Source organism: Patiria miniata, unplaced genomic scaffold, assembly GCF_015706575.1.
Source record: "Patiria miniata isolate m_02_andy unplaced genomic scaffold, ASM1570657v1 HiC_scaffold_22, whole genome shotgun sequence".
NCBI classification, from domain to species: Eukaryota; Metazoa; Echinodermata; class Asteroidea; order Valvatida; family Asterinidae; genus Patiria; species Patiria miniata.
The window spans coordinates 1749691-1773227 of record NW_024037061.1 but is presented as its reverse complement, the minus strand read 5'-3'; the positions used below and the strand labels follow the sequence as shown (position 1 = coordinate 1773227).

General features: G+C 40.6%; 1 protein-coding gene across 1 annotated transcript in view; it reads right to left on the bottom strand.

Annotated features, from left to right (window-relative positions):
• The window catches only part of LOC119730891 (midasin-like), a 51078-nt gene that overhangs the window by 12422 nt on the left and 15119 nt on the right, over positions 1 to 23537 (bottom strand). Inside the window, exons 10-28 of the mRNA XM_038203956.1 lie at positions 15812 to 15906; positions 14756 to 15081; positions 14062 to 14171; positions 12749 to 12853; positions 11965 to 12099; positions 11258 to 11420; positions 10674 to 10723; positions 9554 to 9650; positions 8807 to 8921; positions 7735 to 7843; positions 6997 to 7112; positions 5653 to 5938; positions 4918 to 5009; positions 4033 to 4292; positions 2677 to 2841; positions 2105 to 2274; positions 1107 to 1268; positions 597 to 734; positions 214 to 349 (exon numbers count right to left, since the gene is read on the bottom strand). Coding sequence (XP_038059884.1) covers positions 214 to 349; positions 597 to 734; positions 1107 to 1268; positions 2105 to 2274; positions 2677 to 2841; positions 4033 to 4292; positions 4918 to 5009; positions 5653 to 5938; positions 6997 to 7112; positions 7735 to 7843; positions 8807 to 8921; positions 9554 to 9650; positions 10674 to 10723; positions 11258 to 11420; positions 11965 to 12099; positions 12749 to 12853; positions 14062 to 14171; positions 14756 to 15081; positions 15812 to 15906 — 2830 coding nt within the window. The remainder of the gene's footprint in view (positions 1 to 213; positions 350 to 596; positions 735 to 1106; positions 1269 to 2104; positions 2275 to 2676; positions 2842 to 4032; positions 4293 to 4917; positions 5010 to 5652; positions 5939 to 6996; positions 7113 to 7734; positions 7844 to 8806; positions 8922 to 9553; positions 9651 to 10673; positions 10724 to 11257; positions 11421 to 11964; positions 12100 to 12748; positions 12854 to 14061; positions 14172 to 14755; positions 15082 to 15811; positions 15907 to 23537) is intronic.

Here is a 23537-nt window from a genome sequence, read left to right as displayed (position 1 = left end):
ATTTTATGCATGCAGATTTTGCAAAACACTACGTCTTGATCTCCGGGTTTTAACTATTCAACGGGCACCTTTATATACCTTCCGCTCAAACCACATTGTAGCTGCGTCTTTCGCAATTCAGCTTCTGCTGTGAGAAGAGACGATTAGCCCCCACATTTATTTATAAATTTGATTCACTTATCCCGGCTCCCAGAGAATAGTTCTGCCTCATACCTTGAGGGTCAGCATCGTGCATTTTTCCTTGGAAGTCGTCCGACATCTCAATGCCTTGCTCTTCGTCCTTGATGTCAGGCTGGTTGGAGAAGTCTTCCTCTTCTTGCTTCTCGCCCGGTTTCTTGGTGTCTTGAACCTGCAAATATTCACCAAAACGTTGGGGCTTCAAATCTGTAATTGTGTCGCAAAACATTCTGCAAGTGCTTAACAAGTACGCATCAGACCTACACTGCTAAAAATGAGTTTCTTACATTTCTTAATATATGGAAATAATTCTTATTTCAAGAAACTGGGAGTGAGACAAGTAAACATTCCATTTTTTTTCTTTTAAGAATACCATTTTTAGCAGTGTAAATTTAATCCTGAAAAAAAAAAATTCTCACCTGTTCTTCATCTTCGATCTGGTCGCTGACATCCTTCATTCCTTCCCCTTCACCGATGCCTCCTCCTTCAATATCCTTGAACTCCGTTGCCCCCTCTCCGCCAAGCTCGTCAGAATACTCAGCAGGTAGACAGAATCCCTGAGAAATGGGGGGAAAATCACAGATAATCAAAACGATAACTATGGAACTGTTGTAACTGAAACTAATGAAAATTTACAAAGCTAGAATCAGCACACTTGGTGGCATGCATTATCTATGATCACTCCATTCCGAAAGTGTTTGATTTTTGTGAAGGGAGGAAAACCGGAGAGCCCGGAGAAAAACCCTCGTGGCACAGGAGAGAATCAACGAACAACTCTACTCACACATGGCCTGAGCCGGGAATCGAACCCGGGCCACATTGGTGAGAAGCGAGCGGTTTACGAACTCGCCATCCATGCCACCCGAAAAAGCCCATCCTAAAAAGTAAAACTGAAAATTGTTTTGAAACTCAAGTCAAAACTCTTGTACCTTTGAAGCGAGCTCTGTAAATATCCCAAGAAGTATGGACAGCAGTTTGCACGTTGTCCTGTGACACGCAACAGTCTGGTTCAGCGTGAAGGCTACAAGGCCCAAATACTGATGAAGTACAGGTACCAATCTTAGAACAAGCGCTACGCAGGTATTGAATTCCTACAGTGAAGAGAAAAAAAAACAAGGCACAAATATAACTTCATTCATGTCATTATACTTTTCATTTTTTTCAAATAAGGGATGTCAAGATGTAGGTTGCAAATTTCAAAATATCACATAAGTTTCTTTCGCAACCAAAGTGATCATTTGCTAACGACTAAATTTATTCACTGAAGGCATACATGTTTAGGATCATTACCATATTATCCCAACACCTAGTGAATAATATCAAAAAGCTTATTTAGATTAAAGATCGTATCGGAATTAAACTTCCCGTGAAATTATTCCATCTGGCTTGCTGTCGTTTAGAAGAAATCAAGAAATGTAGGTGGTTTCCAATGATCCGTCACTTCGGGCGATTCACAATGCAGTGCACCACCAAGAGTTTGAAATGGAGAGTCCATTTTTCAAGTTTACGGTCGACAAAACGCTGTCCATTTAAACGAGTGTCAGTAGACAACTTGAACTAATTTGTTATAGATAAGGGCATAGCGTTCTGACGCCTTACAAAAAACACCATATTGATAAAAAGAAAAAGGAAAGGGCAAACAGATACTCGCATCATACGCTATGAAACTACTGACCGGAAAAACCGACAATTTCAAATGTCCCGCGCTGCGAATTTGTCGACCATCTCCCACAATGCACTGGGAAAAATGAACTCTCCGTAGCAAACTCTTGGTGGCGCACTTCATTGTGAATCATCTGAATTGACTGATTTTTGGAAATAAACAGTGCTATTGACGAAATCATGTTTCACGATCAAAAGGTTGTGCATGGTTTTTCACCGTTTTCTCAAAAAGTTAAAAAATAATCAGAGAATTGTTTCCCCGTACCTTAGTTTCCCTTGTTGAGTGGCACTCGTCCCTCATCTCACTGATGTCACCTAGCAACGACCCCATGACCTTTGACACTCGAACCAAGTCAAGGGTCACGGCATCTTGACCTAAGGCCGTGCTGAGATGCTTGACAAGGTGGCCATCCTGGAGGTCAAACTCCTGCTCCTCTGTATCTGCGTATGAACGAAGAAGTCAAGAAATGTCAGACTAGAGACAAACTGAGAATTTGTTCCTTCATTTATTCTGAAACAGTTAAACCAGATTCAGACTTCTTGCAATTTTGAAGATAAAACATCAATTAGGATGTAGGCAAAACTCCTTTCTTTATATAATGAGATATGCCCTGAGAAGTTTGAACCACACCATTTTTCGAGACGTTCAAAAAGACTGTCTCTTAACAATTTGAAGTATTGAAATAAAGTTATCCGTGGTATATTATTACTGGGACTTTAAAAACAAAACAAGCTGGAGTGAGAAAAATTTTACAAGCTTGCTTTGGTTGGACTTGAACCCACAGCTTCTTGGCTACTCATGAAGAAGTCTTAACCACTTCACTGACCAATGCATACCTTCTTCAGGAGTGTCTCTCTCGACAGACAGGTTTTCATCCAGCATTGGCTGGCTCTCTGTTTTAGCCGGGCTGCGTGATTTGACTATGCTCTGCACGGCCAAGAGAACGCTGGCGAGAACTGACTCCGTCCTGTCGGCAAAGTCTGACAGATGATCAGACGAACCTGTGTTTTCAAAAAGATGAAATATTGGTTAAAGTTTACAGCATACAAATTATCTTTAAAGGGATAGTGTGGTTCTCATTTCAAACCAAGATCTTCCCCAGTTTTTGCCACATCTTTTGGTCGACAGGGTGTTTGCACCTTTAAAATCCAATATGGCAGCCACTTTAGCCAACACGTTGCTTCTGAGAGAGTGACATTTATAAAACTTAAACCTTGAAAAACCTTTCAGTCAGATTTCATAGTCCGAAAGCTTGCATGTTTTACAGAAAGTTTCCATTATTTAAATATTTGGATGGGGCTATCATTTTTTTAATTTTTAGCTTAACCAATTAACTCGCATGTGATGATTTCATAGTCTGAAAGCTTGCACATTTTACAGAACGTTTCCATTATTTACATTTTTGGATGGGGTGATCATTTTTTTTTTCAGCTTAACCAACTCTGATGTGATGCAAGTAGCCATTTTGTTGGAGTATAACGATCCAGATCCAGAAAAAAACAACTAATTTTTAAAAAGCTGCATAATTTTTTAATGAAAATTCTCAGAAATACTTGCAAAATTTCTGAGGACGCTAGACCCCTTTGCAAAGAGCGGCCTCACAGAAATCTGTTATTTTCTGCGATACGCACTTTCATTATGCACTTTTAGTGTAACTAAATTCACATTACTAAACCACTCTTCATTTGGGAGCACTCTGAGAAAGACGTGGGGGAGTGTGTGGCCTAGTGGTTAGGGTTCGTGACTCATGATCAGAAGGTCAGTGGTTCGAATCCAGCTGCTGGTCGTATATTGTGTCCTTGGGCAAGCCACTTCACCTCCACTTGCCCCTCTCCACCCTGGAGTACAAATGGGTACCGGCATTAGCTGACTCATGATCAGAGGGTCAGGAATTCGAATCCGGCTGTAGGTTATATGTTGTGTCCTTGGGCAAGCCACTTCACCCCAACCTGCCTCTCTCCACCCAGGAGTGTTAATGGGTACCGGCATTAGCTGGGGAGTAACCTGCGATGGACTGGCATCCCATCCAGGGGGAGTAGAAATATTCTCAGTCGTTTCATTTTTTTTTTTTACTGAGAAAGACGTTAATTTTTTTTCGGGGGGTGGGGGGTGGTTACAATTTAAGATCTGCAAACCTGGAAAAGAACCATCCTCTGGAATACAAATCCCATGAATAATTCTAAGTAACCTACCCTCCTCCAAGCCCGTCTCCATTTTTTCCTCCTCGTCTAAGTCTTCCCCACTTTCCTCTCGGCCGCACACCACCCGTCGCTTCCAGCGACCGTACCGCAGCGCCGTCTCGAACAGCCTCTCTCTCGTCCTGGTCAGGGTGGCTGCCAGGCAGGAGATCTCCCCACCCTGGGGGAGGGTGAAAAGTTGCTCCAGGTCGGCGAAGGTGTCCGCGACTGTCTCCAGTTTCTCAAAAGCGTCGTCTAAGAGTTCCAAGTCGTTCCTGTAGGAATTAGTGGAAAGGGTTACCGACTTGAAACTGAGTACAATGTCGTGGCACTGTTAAATATGCATATTATTGGTGCTTAAAGGACTGTGCGCATGTGTTCATGAAAAGTAAATTCCATGTGGTGCGATCAAGCTAAATGAGTCATTTAATTTTACAGATTTAAAAAGGGCACAATCTTAGCATTACTGCTGTAAAAACCGCATGCAGGTACCATCTTTGGTTCAAAAATATGGAAGTCGGAACACTAAGTGATGTGATGAAGTGATGTGATGAAGTGGCCCTGTTTTGGCCTGAATCTCCAAATGAAAATTCCCGACAAACGACTCATTTAGCCTGATCGCATCACAATTGTACCTACCCGTTATGCAACTAGCCAGTTATAGTTGAAAGCAGTGCCTATTCATGCTCTTATAAAAGTTAACTTGCAGTGAACTGAGACAGGATCTGTCTGAACAAGACCTTGCTTTGAATATAATAAAAGTCCAGGATTTTTGAAGCTTTCTCCAAATGTTTGCTCCAGCAGCACAGAGAGCAATGAATTACCACTGCTCTTAATCAATGTTTCCTTCTTACATTTTTTTTTTATTATATATGGTAAACACATGGAAAATATACTCACCAAAATAACAGATGAAATTCTTGATGCTGTACCAACTGACTTGCCCTGGGCTCAACAGTCTGGTTTGCAGCCTCTAGAATACTTTGGCATTCCTGTATCATCAATAAAACATGTTAACTGAATGACAAGAACATGAAGACATCAGAAGCAACCAGATAGGTAGATTTAACGAGGTTTATGAGAGAACATGTACATTAATATTATATAAAGGTTTATGCTTCTGACAAGTAAAAAGTAAAGTCCGTCCCGAGCCAATATGGCCCGTCAGGCTGGCAATATCTCCGGTTTCAGTGGCATGAAACGACTGAGAAACTTTCTATTTTCCCTGGATGGGATGCCAGTCCATCGCAGGTTACTCCCCAGCTAATGCCGGTACTTGAGTCACAAACCCTAACCGCTAGGCCACACTTCCCCGCGTCTGACAAGGGCCACCGTGAAATATAAGTGGCTCACAATGTGTTAGCCGCTAATGTTCCACAGGCACGCTGATAGCTGGCCACTGGCCGACCGCTAGTGGCCCACCGGTCAGCCATTACGTTGCTGTCAGTGGTCCTCCAGTTAGCTGAGGAGCAAGGAGGCTGGCTAGACACCTACGTTTGCCGATGGTGGACCGCATGTTTTGCCGTTGGTGCACCATCGGCGGACCGCTGGCCCTTGCTGGCTGGGTATTGATTAAACGTGACTCGAGTCAGCTGCTCTTTGTGGTTTATTTTGTATAAACCTGGGATATCTTACTTGCAGTTTCTCCCGGGTTTGTACCCACAATGCATCACCCTTCCTGACGGTATCCATGGCAGCCAGGCATTCCGTTGGCAACGGAGACGGTGCCGGTCCTCCTTGGACCTTCTCCGGGCAGCAGTCCAACAGCGTGAGATACTGGTGTGCTGTCTCCCGTGTCAGGTCAAGGAGGTCCTTGGAGGTCATTACCCAGGATGCCGTGCTCTGCTGATGGGGCAACGCGGGGTCATCACCATGGCGACCGGTTGTGGCTTGAAGCTTCTGCAACTGGCTCAAAAGGTTTCTACACAAATTATAAAAGAGAGCAAATATCACATTTAAAAAAAAAAATGTTGGTTATCTACAGAACTTGCCGCCTTTTTTTCTTAAACTTCATCTCATTCAGGCAGCTAATGGAATCATCCCAAATTTTGTACTTGGTAAAGTTCTGTGGATATGAGAGTCCACACCACTACCAAATGAGAGGCACATAGACAAACATCATTGTCTGACACGAACGGACTACCAATGATGATGATGAAAGTTCTGTGCATAGCACGGTTCAGTTCTAGCGAGCTAATAATAATAATAAACCACTCTTGTAAAGTGCATTCCGTCAATAAGACCCCCATGCGCTGCACAGACATACAGATGTGCAATCAGAGTAAATCTTTAACTACAAATTATATACAAAAACACGGCATATGTAAACAAAATAAAAACCAACACAAATTGAGGAAGATGATTGGCTGGAGAAATGTTCAAAGTCAATGGATAAACAGTTGGGTTTTGAGTGAAATCTTGAACAGATCCAGTGATTTGGCATTTCTGATATGTATTGGAAGCCGGTTCCAGAGTTCGGGAGCTGAAAATATCACTGGCCGTATGTTACGGTGTTCACAGTTCATCGTTGTAGAATGGTAGCAGCTAATAACATTGCATCACATTGTGTTAATTCACTGAAAAATCAATAAACCCATTGAGTGCTCGGGTTGCTTCGGCGCTACAGTTAGTAACAGGTAGGGCGGTTTTGGGCGCTACGGTGACTGAAAGGGTAACATGCTCAGCAAGAATCACCGAGAACCAATCAAAAACAATAAACATTGCGTGACATTTCAGCCAATAACCTGCTTCGTTTAGCAAATTTGTTTTTATGCTTAACACAATTCTGTGAGTCACGGGACCCTATTTAATGTTGCTGCTCAAACAGACAAAATTGCACAGCATGTTTCTGTGCTAAGGCAATGTGTAAGCCAGCCCTTGGACATTTTGCATTCCAGCTTAAACATGCGTGAGACCTATGTTTGATCATTGACGTCGTGTGCACACTGGGTTATTTCACTCCAAGTTTTCCATTCTTACCTCGTCTGTACCAGACCCTCAGTGATGCTGATGATGTCTTGCCTCTGAGTGGTTGCCAATAGAGACAGGTGCTCGGCGAATCCCTTGCAACGCTCGATATTGCCGATGCCCAACTCCTAGTATTCAAAACAAATAAAAAAGTAAAAATTTGAACAACTCTCATTTGTCTTATTCTAAATTTTTACGGAAATGTATCTTAAGAAGTGATCTTACACCTGTTCAGAGACAGAAAGATAAAAAACCTCCTCAAGTTTTGATGCTGCTTGGATGCACAATTTATTTGGAAGTGAGAATGTCATTTCATTATTGAATTTCATTCTTTAATAAATCTTAATTCTAAATTTCATTTAAAAAACTAAAAGTTCAGTATGCCACAAGCAAAGCCAGAGATAAAATGTTGCAATCAGACGCCACTTCAGCGGTTGCATACAAAGTCTATGGAGAGTCAAGAAAATTAATATTTCCTAACAAAATTGGAAATGTTTCTCAGTCCCAGATTCATGTCTTATCATCATTTTTTGCAATGACTGACCTTCATTGAGATGATATATGAAGAAAAAAGTGGCGTCAGGTTGCAACATTTTTTTCTTAAAGCGAAATTCATTTTAGCTTACATTAGTGCTTTGTCGTGATAAAAGTTCCCAAGAAACTAAGTCCTTCATATCAATTAGGAGCGGGCATCTTCAAATCTTGAAGATGTACACTCTGGGAAGAATTTTTGAAATTTTTTAGGAGTACCTTAGATGGTACTGCCAGGGCCATCTGCATTGCTGCTCTTCTTGCGATATTCTTGACGAAGTGATGCTGACATCCCTGCCACAGTGAAACAGTGTCTGTCTTGCCGAAGCTGAAAGGCAAACAAAACAGTCATTAAACATGAAAAAATACCTCAAACGAGACAAATATGCAATGGGTCTTTAGCATGGTAAGTGAAGTCGAATCGTATTTTATTTTATTTTATCGCAAATTGTTATTTTTTCTGGTGATGAAACCAAGGATTCCTCAAAAGCGCCTTAGCTAGGCACTGTAGAAACCTGTAAAGAGAAGGAAAACCCCAGAAGAATATTCTTGGGGAAAACCCACGGAATCATATAAGGACTGAAAACCCAATCCACATGTGGACCAGGGCAGGAATCGAACCCTGGCCACAGAGGTGGAAGGCGAGGAAAGTACCACATTGCCAACCTGACTCCCTCAAGTAAGTCTGTTGCATCGACATTCTAGTGCCACCTTTGTTAAGTATCACAAACTCAGAATGGGTGAATTTTCAGGATTATTTCTTATAATTCCTAATTCAGTTATGATGTGACGATGATAATACACCTTATTATGAATAGTGAATGCGGTACCCCCTGCTATGTACATCAGATTCAAACCAGCCAACCGATCCCGTTAGCTCGGTGGTTGAGTGGTAAGACATCTGCACCAGAAAGCAGGAGGTCGTGGGTTCGAGTCCCACCTGGGTGATTTTTTCAACTTTCACTCGGCAGGTAACACAATGAGTAAACAGTGTTTATACGTCGGTGAAGGGCAAAACCTAATATGATAATACACCTTGTTTATCATACCAGCTGTACTTGTGGCTTGGAGCAGTCTCCGCAATTAGTTTCTATGTTTCTTAGGACTGGAGTCTTGATGAGCCTAACTCAAGGCAAGTCAAGTAATTTTCTGGTATAAACTCAAATCGAGTCATTTACCTGTACTTACCACGATGGTTCCAATATAGTCATTCTATGCAATGCCAAGTTGCTTGGGATCGCTAACATTAAGCATGTACATTTATTGCTAATATAAGGAGCAACAAGATTACCTCAAGGTTTTGTCCTCTGTTTCCAAGGCGACAGCAAGATCCACTGGTGGCAGCAGCATCGCTCTGTTCTGATTGGTCGTTCTTGCCAGCGTTAAACCCTTCTTGTATGACAAACCTGAAATGACAGAATGCAAAAAACACCCAAAAAGTTAACTTACTTTAAACTGCCTGTGCAAGGCAAGCCACTTTACGCAATTCATTGCACTTGTTGGACACAGTACATTTCTGTCGCAATAATATGGCGGTCAATTTTGAGAACAGATACCACAGTTCTTTGACTTATAGTACCCGTGTCACATTTTGAGAAATTGAAGAAATTGGCACGATTTGAATTGGAAGAAACCCTCATTCTGAGGAAGACTGTTCTAGCTGAGAACATTTAGACAAAGTTATCAGGAATTTGACAGTCTGTTGAGAATTTCGATTAAAAAGAAACTTTTGCATGGTGGACATGTAAATTCAATAATAATTTTGCCCTTCACAGACATAATTTTTGAATCACGGCTATATCAGATTTAAACTGGCCATATGACCTCATGAAGCTGGGTGGTTGAGTGGTAAGATGTCTGCACTAGTAAGCAGGAGGTCGTGGGTTTGAGTCCCACCCGAGTAGTTTGTGAATTTTTACTCGCAATCTCTCAGACAACATTGAGTATACAATGAATACAGAATAACGCTGTTGAAGGCAAACATGCCAAATTGAATTTCGATCTGTTGCGACTGCCCAGACAAGGACTGGATGCTTACCAATGGTGGTGAGGTATCTGAACAGGTCTGCGAGAGCTTTTCTCTTCCGTTGCTGGATGCGACGCACTTCAGACTTCTGTTTCTCCTTATCAGCATCCTAAATGAAAAAAATACCAAGAACAACCATTATATGACAAATTGTAAAAAGAGTTTCTCAGTAAGCAAGAGTGCGAGAATCCATTTAGAGCAATAACTGTATTTGGCCAGGGAACTATGTTTTTGCTGTAACCACATGCTGTGAGGAAAAATTATGTAGATTTCCACTTGGTTTTCTTAAAAAAATTGGGCACTTTTTACTGCCCTTTGAGTTTTTGTAGCCAACGCAACTTTTAAATTTTTTTTTATTACCCCTGTTCATCAGGAATGAGACCATTTTTCTGCAGCAGCTCGAGATCAGCGCAACCTGGTCTCTACCTTCCCAGGTACCCATTTATACTGTTGGGTGAAGAGAGGCAATCGTAGTAGAGTGCCTTGCCCAAGAACACAAGCACCATGTTCCCCGTCAGGGTTCGAACCCATGCACCACGACACACGAGTCAAACTACATTGGACCACAGCGCCTCACAAAAATCCCTTAGGCCTTTTTTTTTTTTTACCTGATTTTTTTTGCTTCAAACGTCGGCTGATGACTGCAAATGGTGCCCGACTAAACTTAGTGCAAATATATGGGAGTCCAGAGAGGCCACAAAAAGCTTATTCTCGACCATAACCCAATCTAAAAACACATTAAAATTGTGCAGCAGCAGGATTCCAGTCAAACCAGTGAGTTTGGCGGTTTTGAGACATCATCTTTCATTGAAAAAAAAACTTTTTCATTTTGCCGACGCGCATGGTTACGGCGACGCGCGCGCATACCAGAAACCAGAGACTTTTTTTTTTTTGGCCTTAGTCGTGCAAACTGCCATGACCATAATTTACCAGTTACACTGCAATATCTATAGAATGTCCTCAGTTATTTCAGTAATGTTGCCAGATTTGTCAGAAAGGATATTATGTCCTTTGTCTGTGCAATCACATGTGAGTATGAATAAGAGATACACCATAAATATAATACAAATGCACTGAGCATTTTCATGTTTCTGTGCAATTGTAAGAGCGTAATTTATTCATATGGTCTTACCTTTGTGACATCCAAACCTTGCAGCTCTTTGACGCCTGACACAATTTCTCCTGAGTAATTAAAAACAAAAATGTGATTAAAATTTACGAGAAAGAACCCCTACAAACAATTTACTGGAAGTTTGTTCTCACATCTGGTTACACAATGGGCTGGATTTAGCCCAATCATTGGTTTTACGGGGTAGCCTATACTGGCCTCGTGGAAAAATTGCATATAGCCTCAATCCTGCAAATTCCTCCATTATTTCTTGAAATTGGTCCGTGGAGGGGTGACCACTGCCTGAATCCTGCAAACTCCTGTGGCAGTGACTGTCAATATGTTGAGGCTTGGCCAGTGACATCCTGGAGCAGTACAGAGGATTTCAAGCATAATCCAGGCCATATTTATGCATGGCTGAGCAAAAACAACACAAGGTCCAGCCCAATCACTAATGCACTTTTGCCAGGTAACCTCAATCCTCCAAATTCCTCCACTTTGGCAAAGTGGATTTTGAAGGATTCAGGGCGGTTAGGGTTAAAGATAAAAAAAATAAGACAACAATTTGATCATACACCATTTAGTAAATATACAGCATAGTTTCATACCTGTGAATTCATCCACTGCGACTGTAAGCGCAGGGTAGGGGCATTTCTTGAAGATAGATCGGCAGACTTTAGTCATGCGAGGTAGGAGAATGGGTAGCCTCGCATGTAAGGATTTATCACTCCTCAAAACGGTTGCAGGAGGTGGGATGATCTCTAAGTAGCTCTGTGAATAAGAAAGGTATTTAGAAAACTAGTTAAATGCATGACCAGACTTCATCATGTGCATTCTAAAAATGGTGGCAGCAGTGGGATCAGAGTATCTCTGTGAATAACAAAGGTATAATAGTACACTAGTTCTGATCTGATCCAAACACAATAATATTTGAAATAAGTACATGAAAAATCAAACACTTTTGATCTCAGGCTGTGCTCCGTGGTCATATATGGGTCGATGTGGCTGGCTGCCAGCAGGCGCTTTAACATGCCTGCTGCTCGACCGCGTTGTAGCCGCGTCCTTCGCAATTCAGCTTCTGCCTCCCAAATTATTACTATTATGAAAAAACGAAGTGATGTTTGAAACAGTCAAGTGCAACTTGACTGTGCAAGTCGTTTGCAATGCTGGATGCGATGCTGGATTCCAGGAGTCACTCTAGTCAATGGCAAATTTAACACAGAAAAATTAGCGCGTCTGTCACCAAAGACTATTTAGGTTGATTAAAGATTTGACGCAACTCTGGAATGCCCGTCTTAAACGGTGTTAAATGTACCTTGTATTCATCTGGTGTGAGGAAATCTTCAAAGCTGCTTGGTGTGGTACCTGCACTGTCTTCCACTGAGACCTCTTCCTTCTCTGCCACTTTGGTGTCTGTGAAGGCGCATCGTGCTGGCTCCTTCAGTTCGGTCTTGTCCCGAAAAAGAAAAAAAAAATTCCAAATTTACACTTCAGTTTGAAAACAAGTGCGAGTGCACAATAAGCTCTGGGCCCAATTTCATAGAGCTGCTTAAGCAGAAAATTTGCTTAAGCACGAAAAAACATTGCTTAGTAAACTTAGGTTACCGGCCAAACTCTATGTAATGTACATTGCTTGTGACTGGTATTTAGCTGTTGTTTACTTAGCATAACAATCGCATGGAGTTTTGGCCGGTAACCTGATTTTATTAAGCAAGACGTTTTTGTGCTTAAGCAAATTTTGTGCTTAAGCAGCTCTATGAAATTGGCCCCTGCAGGCCATGTTGCGAGAAGTCTTGCATGAAAGTCTTGTGCGAAATCGATCAAAGTGATCTGTGCCAGAGGTGATAAATGCGACACTGAAAATGGCGACGTTGACGGCACATATGGCACACCATACTTTTGGTGAATTTTCAGGACAGACCGACCGACCGACCACCAAGTGACATGTAGAAGCTTTTGCCAGTGCTTTAAGATTACATTTTTTTCCAAAATAACATCATCAGGGATAATTAACAATTATTAAGTATGTTTAGGGCATAAATAATACTTTTTAGACTAGGATATGCAAGTACAATGGACTTTTGTGTTTTATATCCTACCTCAAATTTCTTGCTGAACTTGTGTAGTGTCTTGTGGGATTTCTCGACGGCTAGTTTAACGGCCCAGAAACTGACGTCGTTCCAGCGGGCAATCTTGACAAAACCCTGGCCAAAAAAAAAAGAACGGAAAATTGTAAAAAGTGAAACTGTGTTTTATAATTTGGTGCAAATTGTTTGAGAAAAGTATCAAATATACTTGGAATTGCAACTGTAATCTTAATTTATCTAAGTTATACTGTACCTGTACCTGTAGCACCACTTTTAAGTATTTAGTATTAGGCTAATTTTGCACTTTCTTGTTTCTCATTCTTTCATTTTCTGTGTCATGTTATTTATTATAATTAATTAGAAATATCAACGTTCTTATATATAATTGCTGTTATTACGTACACTTCATTACTACGTTACTGTTTTTACATCGTAACCATGTATGATTATCTGTTTCTTTGTGTGTTTATTTTTGTTCCTTTGTCCTGTCTGACTGTTTCGTCCAATCTTTGTCCTAAGGCTTCCCCAGCACAAGCACATGCTTACCGGGGCCTGCCTCCATTTTCACCATTATTATTCTGTAATTACATACCTACCTAATGTTTTAATATTTTGTTTATTCTGCTTGTTGTGAATCGTGAAATGGAAATAAATGTCTTTGAATTGAATTGAATTATCCTGTTCATGTGAGTAAGATGTGGCTCTATGTGTCCAAAGTGGACATCGCTAATTTTGTGATCTTTAGGCCAAAAAAAAAATAAGTCGGTCTCTGGTCAGCGCGCGCGTCGATTTTAATCATGCGCGTCGATCTTTTTTTTCCCAAAATGTTCCGCGGTAGCTCCAACAGCGCCCTCTATTTCCGCACCTCCTCAAATTTTTTTACCAAAGAGCACCAAGGAATGGGAAATTGCACCAAGGCAAATGATCCAAAGCACCAAGGCAAATTATGGAGGACACCAATGTACATGAGGACACCAAAAAAACAAAATAGTACCCACCTTGTCTGTACAATCCAAGCTTGAAAAAAAAAAAAAAAAAAAAAAAAAAAAAAAAAAAAAAAGCCGCGTGGCCGCGTCAATTCTGGAACTTTGGTCTGACCAGAGACCGAAAAAAATATTTTTTTTGCCTTATCTGTTAAAAAAAAAAAATCTGGCTGTTTTATCAGACTTCTCGCACGAACAAGAATAAATTTGAGGAACTTAAACATGACACTGAATTAATCGTTTAACGATCATGCACATGAATATGTTCCTATTTTATAAAAGTCAAATGTGCCACTTCTAATAGAAGAGAACTGGTCGAAAATACATCATCCAATTCATTACCTTGAGTTCCTTTTCAATTGGAGTCCTTCGACGTTTGATTTCGGCCACTACAGCTCCCAAGAACTGCTTGTAGTAACAATAGAGGTTCCACAGGATACTCACCAACTCAACTGTAACGAATAAACCCGAATAAAAGACAGTAACATGATTGAAAGCAGTAAAATTTTGAATTAACTTACATGTTTATTTGAGGTCTAGGGTCAGCGAGCAGCGTTGTTTTTCTAAGTCAATCAGAGCAGTCAATGCCTTAGGCCAAAAAAAAAAAGTCTCCGGTTTCTGGTATGCGCGCGCGTCGCCGTAGTCATGCGCGTCGGCAAAATGAAAAAGTTTTTTTTTCAATGAAAGTTGATGTCTCAAAACCGCCAAACTCACTGCTGTGACTGGAATCCTGCTGCTGCACAAGTTTAACGTGTTTTTAGATTGGGTTATGGTCGAGAATAAGCTTTATGTGGCCTCTCTGGACTCCCATATATTTGCACTAAGTTTAGTCGGGCACCATTTGCAGTCATCAGCCGACATTTGAAGCAAAACAAATCAGGTAAAAAAAAAAAAAAAAAGCCGTGTCACCGCACCACTTTTTGGGCGAGCTCCATACCAGAAACCGGAGACTTTTTTTTTGGGCCTTAACTACAACACAGCAGAAAATTTACAATTACGACGAAACTGTCCCGTTCAATTCTCTGCAATGACTTACTCTGTTTTGGACTGCTTGGCTGCATCGCGACTTGACAGTGGAAGGACAGCAGCATCTGCAATCTCGCAGCGAACTCTCCGAGGGAGGAACCCTCCAAGAACTGCTCAAGGGCCGACACCACTGACTCGGTCTGCTCCTTCCAATCATTCCCTTCACATCCTGTCTGCGCATCTTCCTTCTCATCCCAGCGGCCATCTTGGTCATCTGTTGCCGTGGTGACGTCGGCACCGAGTTGTGACTGGAGGAGCTGGTAGATGTGGAACCACCACTTGTTGGTACTCTGCTCTTGACGATAGGCCACGGTGTCTAAACACGCTGACCAACACCTAAAAAAGAAACGCGGATACCATTCTTCATGGAGGAAATATTCACAAATAATTATAACCTTCCAAAAGATTGCAAAGGGGGAATTGAGAGGGACCACCAATATTAACCCAAAGGATAAACATGTAGTTAGGACCCCGTTCCATATCAGAGAACAGAAGGACGTTTTTATGTTTTGGGACTAAATACCTGAACATTGGACGATGATACAAGCAGGAAAAGTCACTTTGTGTGTTTGGAATCATGTAAATAGTTTGCTAAGATACCATGTTGAATATCAGCAAGCTTAATTTTGTGGAACGAGGGCAGGGTTCTGATTTACGAGGGAAATTATGGGGTTAAACGGCGACGAAGACAATCTGCATGACCCCCCAAAAAAAATCAAGATGGGGACAATGTCTCCGAGTGTAAAACAAAAGGTAAAAAAGTCACATTTTCTTCAAAAGTACTTATCAGAATTACAACAAAACATGAGTTAACCTGAAGAAAAAAGACAGCATGAAATTGACTGTCATTTGCAAAAGTTATTTTTATTTAACGGAACTTGTAAAAAAAATGGAGGTTTCCTACATGTTAACCACGCGATTACCACCCAAAGATACTAAGGGTTTATGTAAATAAATCAAACTAGTCACGCGTTCCAAACATGTTTCAATACTATTCTCTAGATGATTATCCATAGTTATGTGGAAATTAGCTAATTGAAATAAACTTTTGCATAACTCATTTTACCTCAGTTCAAGTTTCCGCCACTGTATGACCAAGTCTGTGATGTGCTCCAAATGTTCCCGCACTGACACCGCACGGCTTGCATTACTTTCCCATTCCTGAAAAAGAAAATGAAATTGGATGTATTCAAAATTTAAGGGAAGATACAACATTTGCAAACATCACAAAACGAAATAATCAAATTATCACAAAATACCTTACTGGATTGTTAGGGAATGACAGTCTAAAGCATCTTGTAAAATCGTGGCTCCTGGTGTGCTGACATTTTCAAGAAAAATGGTATTTTTCCAATGCTGGTCGGCCGACCAGCGTTGGAGAAAACTGGCTTTTTTCAAAAATTTCTCCTAATTTTTCATAATTAGTTATTCCGCGTATTCTTTGCAATTGATTACACAACTGTAAAAGAATACAAGCCTGCTAGACCGATTCTCTGACCTTACAATTCCCCTAAGTCTATAAATTCTCCGTTTCATCTTAAGTGGGGTCGGGGAACCAGACTACAAGAACATGAATGGTTTTCTTGGTTTTTCCAGCATCTACAAGCCCAAAACGTGAAACAAGTCATTCTAACATACATTGTATTTGCTATAACATACTAATCCTCCAAATCCATTTATTTCTGAAAATTGCAGCACAATCAAATGTTGTACATTCCCTTTAAACATTTGAGAGCTCACTTTATTAGTATCTGTTTGAAGATTTTCTGAACAGAAGTGACGTGACGGATTATTTAGTCCCTGTATCACCCTAAAACCACTCTTCCTGTTACTTGCTGCCTGTATCGACTGAAGTTCTGCCTAATCCATGACTCCACAACAATGTAATACAGGGTGTCCTGAAAATAACGGTGCATGTAAACCCCGCCATTTTTGCCAATTTACAATCGGAATTTACTGCAAATGCTTACACAATCTTCAAGGTTACAGATTTAGCTTGAGAATACTGTTTGTTTAATTAAGATTGCTTTTGTAACTAAAAAGAGATGTTTGAATAACCACAAAGCCAAAAAAACACCATTCTGTGCCACTTTTAGGAAGCGAGTGCTTCAAAGATCAGACAATGCCAGTATGGCTCTTTTGATAAGATTATCCCTATGGGTGTAAGACAAACATTCCATTCACATGACAATATAGGGTTTTGTTCTTATGTTGAAACAATTTAATAGTACAGACAGGTTCACTTCTTTAAAACTTCAACGAAAGAGTTTAATTAAATATGAATAAATATTGCACACTCTGCTTAAAAATGTTAAAATCACTAACAGTAAAGTGATTTGGTTAAGACTAGAACTATACTGGTTTTAACTACTTCACAGAAAATAACTATCTTTATTTAAATGTTAAAATGACAAAAAGAGTCACACGTATAGATTAAATGTTTACATAAAAAGTCACAGCCCTAAAAGGAAAGCCATTTTACGGACAACTCAGCCATTATCTCAGTAAATGTCAGCCAGTCAGAGTAGCAATGATAAATTAAATAGCAATTTGCCATAAGTACACAGCCTCAATTTGTGCATAAATTGGCTGACGGCGGTCAGTCGGAAATTGCCAGTTGGATTTTGTTTGTCTCCTTGTCAGTTTAAACGAAGATTTATCGTTCTTTGTTCTTCCGTGGCTATGCAGACAAACACTCCCTAGCTAGCCAATCAATAACCAAGGCCTAAACAGGGAACCAGTTTCAATTAAAAGTACTGCATGGCATTTTAACTGGTAACCTGTTTTTAATCAGCAATTTTTATCTGTGCTTAGCGGATCTGTGTCTTGCTTCCTGAAAGATATTTCACTCAATTCTTATTCATGAATACCTGCGACAGTTTACCCATTCCTATTGGTCGAGAGCCTGTCACGTGGGTGGTTTTAAATGGGTGATAAAAAACCTGCTGGCTGGTTTGAAACACTTAATTGACACAGGCAATAAAGACCTTCGTAATGGACTTGGTAATGGACTTGCCTTAATTGATGCAGTTTTTTAATAAATCTGTTCCGTTTTTGACGAGGGTTTGGTAGGTTTTGGCCTTTCCTGTCAATGTCAAGTCAACTGATGATGGGTATTGATCAAGAGTAATTGAGATATAATGAAAAAAGGTACTCAATATTAGTGCCGTATATGGGTCATTCCACCGGGTTGGGAAGCAGTGCATGTTACATCCATATATTTGGTTATATTATTAAAAGTATCAATGCATTCTAAACAATTGCTTAACATAATATTTGTCTGAGGGTGTTTCTGTATTTGAGAAAGTTTGAAATCATTTGAAAGTACTTTGACAAAAATATGAGCAAAAATGTATTAATTCGGACGTAACATTGACACCGTGTCAATGTTACATCCAAATATTCTTTTTTGGCCATTTTTGACACGTACATGTATGTAAAATATTACTCAAACTGACATTGCATATTTACAACTGGACACCTAAGCACCAAGAAAAGCTTTTGTTTTGGTATAGTCGGGGTTCAAACATAGCAGAAACAATACCTCAAGTGTGGATGTAACGGTGTAAAAATCACTCAATGGAAGTTTGACATTTGGGTTTTACACCGTGTAAATGTTACGTCCACACAACCAAGCTATCATTTCTGCTCCATTTGATACCTGACTACCATAATAAAAGCTTTTCTTGTTGTGTTGCATGTATAGTAAGAAGTACGCAAAGGGAATTTGGGTAATGTTTCGCAGAAATTTAAAAAAACAGGTACAAATGTCATATTTGGACTTAACACTGACACGGTGTCAATGTTACGTCCAAAATGACATTTTTTGCTCATATTTTTGGCAAAATACATTGAAATGATGTCAAACTTTCTGCAGTCGTGAAACACCCAACAGCAAATATTATGTGGAGCAACTGCTAGCAAGGCATTCATGCTTTTCTTAATATGGTCATATGTCACACTTTGTTCCCCAACCCGGTGGAATGACCCATATGAGTTGTGGAACTGACACTGGCAGAGTGCCAACATGGAATTGATGTCAAACCATTTACAGTTCGTTAGCCGTGTTCAATAATTTCTATTACAATTTGTCATTCACTGCCTTTGTAGGGACTTGGAGAATCCATCAGATATTGACTGGTGCAACAGAGCTCTTAAAGCAGGGAAATCTCTCCGCTAGGATTTTCTTTGCCGTTTGCCGATAAACCCGATGGAAAAGACAGTAAATGAACACATTGAAGGCACTATTGGACACTGGCAACCATGTAAGGGCGAACTCCAGCCAATGCGGGAAGGCTTTCCCTGTGAAACTCTCCACCATCTTCCAGACCACAAATGGCGTGTAGCAACCGCCGAACGTCAAGGTGACTAGAAGAAAGACCTTCAGAGCTTTGTTGTCCTGGATGTTCTTGGCTCCATTGGGGTCGTTTGCTCTGGCGCGTTTCTCATGTCGTCGGCTGATTTGAATCAGACGCGAGTAGAAACCTGTCATCACGACAGTCGGACCGATGTCGCAAACTACAAGTTGCACAACGTTCATCTGATACAAATCACTGTTAATATAACATACGGCTGAATATGGATAGTATTTGGCAGGAGATTGGAGCACGAGTTGTATAGGCATTAAGAATGAGAGTAACAGGGTCAGGATTGCAAGTACAAGTATCATGACGCGTCGCCGGGAGCACCAGATTGGGAATTTGTAGGGCCGGGTGACGGCTATGAAGCGCTCAACGTTCAGGCAAAAAAGTGAGTGAACTGACATGCAGGTACACAAGCTGGCCACAAAGGTGAAAATTCTACAAATTCCATCGCCAAACGGCCATCGGTCCAGCGCTGAAGGTATGATGGAGAAGAGTGCTAAAATGCCGATTAAGAGGTCGCATACAGCCAGAGACGTCATTAAAACTTTTGTGCTGTCGGCCAAGTTTGGTACGCGGCGCGTCACGGCGATGCAGAGTACATTTCCAACCACAATCAACATTCCGAGGAGTGTGATGAAGCACGTACGAGCAGCAACGAGAGGCAGGGAAAGTCCTGAAACTTCGGTTGCCACGGAGTCATTCATCTTCAAACTCTTTAGCTTCTCCAGCAGTTACGGAAAATTGCAAAACAAGTTTCACAGATTTTGTACATGTACATGTAGTTCATCGAATCTCTTTGCCCTGTAACAGTACTGCAGTTGGACAACTCAGAACAAACTCATGAAATTGATGTTTGTTTTCATGGAGTCATGCATAATCTTCAGCTTATCAAACAGTCACAGAGAAAAAACAGAAACAAAGATCCCCAAGCTCGTTGTTACAATGTACTTTGTCCTTCTCGTACCGCTTCAGAACCTCGGCTGTATTACACAAACTCCTCTTCCAAAGTTGTTTTTGGAAAAATTATCAGTTGAGCAAAAACAAGCTTGACTTCATCAGACTTCTAAAATCATTCCTCGTCTTGTCAGGAACGAAAAGTTTGATGTCTGTTTTACCCTGTTTATTTCATTTGATAAAGTAGGCAACCAGTTTGTAGCAGTTAGCATACTTGTAAATTGGCATCAGAATGGGTATTAAAACTAGTCTGCAGGATGTCCAAACGATGACAGATATCCATGAAGTGGAAAAAGTTTCTCATTTGCCAAGTGAAGAACAAATCCAGCACTGCGCACCAGATGCATCCAGTGCGCGAAATAGCGATTCAAAATTTTGGCAGAGCAACAATCCGTGCTTCGATACAAAACACGTCGGCGTTTGAACAAGGACTGACTTGTCTGGCAATCGCATACCCTAGTCACAGCTTATAAGGATAACTACCCTAAGCGTGATTGACACAGGCACCTATAGACCTTGTTTTGTCTATATGACTTGGTAACGAACTTGCGGAAATTGATGCAGTTATTAATCAAAACCCATCTTTGACGAGAGATTGATAGGTTTTGGTTTTTTTCGGCCAAGTCGCCTAATGCTGGTTAATTGATCCAGAAAAATTGAGATTTAATGAAAGAGATTTAATATTTATGTCGTATCTGACTCAGAACTGACAACTGGCATGACAGGGGACTTGCACAGACTCGGACCTGATACAAATTTGTTTTTAGACACTTTGACGAGGAAAATTGATCGCCAGAATGCCTCTTTTAAAATCTGTTAAAAAGCCTCCTGATCAACTCTCAATTTTTAAGAATCAATGCAACAGCACCAGGCAATTTAAAAACAAATTGTTTATTATCAAACTCTCATCAAAGATGAGACAGTTTTATTAGAAAAACCACATCAGTTAGGCAAGCCCTATAATCCTTTTAAGACAAAATGAGGCCTTGGTTGACTGTGACAATCAAGAACAGGCATAGAATAGATTATTTTCATCAACTAAGACTAGGGTTTGCAATTGCCCGACACAAGACGGCTCTTATTCAAATGCTGTTGCTTTTGGCCTCGAAGAACAGCTTGTGACTGCGGCAAACATTCAAGTGGGAGATTTTTGAGACGTTGGTTCTTTTCAATTGTTTACGTCATACATGTAGTTAAAGGGAATAAACATCATTTGCTTTTGCTGTAATTTTCAGAAATGGATGGAATTGAGGGGTTGGAAATATATAGCAAATATAGTTACGCTGACTTTTTTTAGGTTTTGGGTTCGAAAATGCCATAAAAACTAAGAAAAACAATAATTTTCCTGTAGTCTGGTTCCCTGACTCCATATAAGAAGAAACAGAGCAGTTTACATACAATGGGGAATCGTAAGGTCAGGGAACCAGTCTAGCTGGCTTGTACCCGTTCATAGGTGTGTAATCGATTGCAAACAAGTGCGATGGTCAATTGGGGCCAGTATTTGAAAAAAGCCAGTGTTTTCCAACACTGGTCGGTTGGAAATTGATACAAAAATACCACTTTTCTTGAAAATGACAGTATACCAGGTGCCATGATTTTACAGGATGCTTTACACTGTCATTCACTAACAGTCCAGCAAGGTATTTCAAAATGATTTGGTAGTTTTATTTTTTGATGTTTGCAAATGTTGTATTTTCCCTTTAAGCTAATGTGCGCATATTCAAAATGACGTAAACAACTGAAAAGGACTGAGGCGTTTGCTGCCATTATGTGTCTCACAAGTCTTCCATTGATATCTTACACACCGGATGCAGATCTGCAAATTACATAACTTTGACTTTACGATCATTTTATGATGAAAGGCCAGGAATGGTCAGTGGACAGAAAATAAACTTGTACTTAGCAGAAATGTGGTTGCAAACACTTTGAAGAGGAAAATTTTTTGAAAATTCTGTCACAGTTTCTTTCAGTACACACAGAACCAATGCACACATTGTTTCCCACATGTCCCACTCAGATACCACACTCGTATCACAGTCTCCTTAAAGCTCAAATTTTTCTCAATCATAAAACCAGCATCAGGCGACTTGGCAGAAAAGACCAAAACTGATCAAACCCTCATCAAGGATTGGACAGGTTTATTAAAATACTGCATCAATTGAGGCACATCCATTACCAAGCTTTATAAATGACAACACAAGGTCGTTATTGCATGTGCCAATTAGGTATAGAGTAGATTATTTGTATAAGCTAGGATAAGGGCGTGCGATTTTCCAGACAAGTCAGTTGTTGTTCAAACGCTGCCGCGTTATGTATCGAAGCACAGATCGTTACTCTGCCGTAATTCTGACTCGTTATTTCGCGCACTGGATGCATCTGCTGCGAAGTGTTGGATTTGTTCATCACTTGGCAAATGACAAACTTTTGCCGTGAGTGCCTCATGATGTCTTACATTGTTTGGACGTCCAGCAAGCTGAACTGTTAGTGCCCCTTGTTGATGCTGATTTACTTGTAAGTTAACTGTGAAATACTGTACTGGTTGCCTCCTTTTCAAAGGAACATGTAGATAATCACGGACATCAAACTTTTCATTGCTGACAAGATGAGGAATGATTACAGAATCTGATGAAATCAAGCTTGTCTTTGCTCAACTGATGATTTCTTCCAAAGGACAAATTTGACAGAGGAGTTTGTTCAATACAACGGGGGTTCTGAGGTGGTACAAAAAAAGGTAAACTACATTGTAAGCAATTAGCTTGGGGATCTTTGTTTCTTTCATTTTCTGCGAATGTATGATAAGCTGTCAAAGATTTTGCAAGACTCCATGAAAACAAGCATCAATTTAACTGAGCAAGGAATTGGTTCCAAGTTGTCCAACTGCGGTACTGGTACAGAACAAAGAGATTCTACGAACTACAAGTACAAACTCTGAAACTTGTTTTGTTGTTTTCTGTAACTAGAGAAGCTGAAAGTTTCAAGATGAATGACTCCATGGCACCCGAAGTTCCAAGACTTTCCTTGCCTCTCATTGCTGCTCGTACGTGCTTCATCACACTCCTCGGAATGTTGATTGTGGTTGGAAATGTACTCTGCATCGCCGTGACGCGCCGCATGCCAAACCTAGCCGACAGTACAAAAGTTTTGATGACATCACTGGCTGTATGTGACCTCTTAGTCGGCATTTTCGCACTCTTCAACATCATCGCTTCTGCGCTGGACCGATGGCCGTTTGGTGATGCAATTTGTAGAATTTATACCGTTGTGACCAGCGTATGTTTCGGCATGTCAATTCTCTCGCTGTTATACCTGAACATTGAGCGCTTCATAGCCGTCACCCGGCCCTACAAATTCCCAATCTGGTGCTCCCGGCGACGCGTCATCATACTTGTACTTGCATCCTTGGCCCTGTCACTCTCAATGCTCATATCCTCCCAATTTATCTTTCAATCTCCCACCAAATACTATTCAATTGCA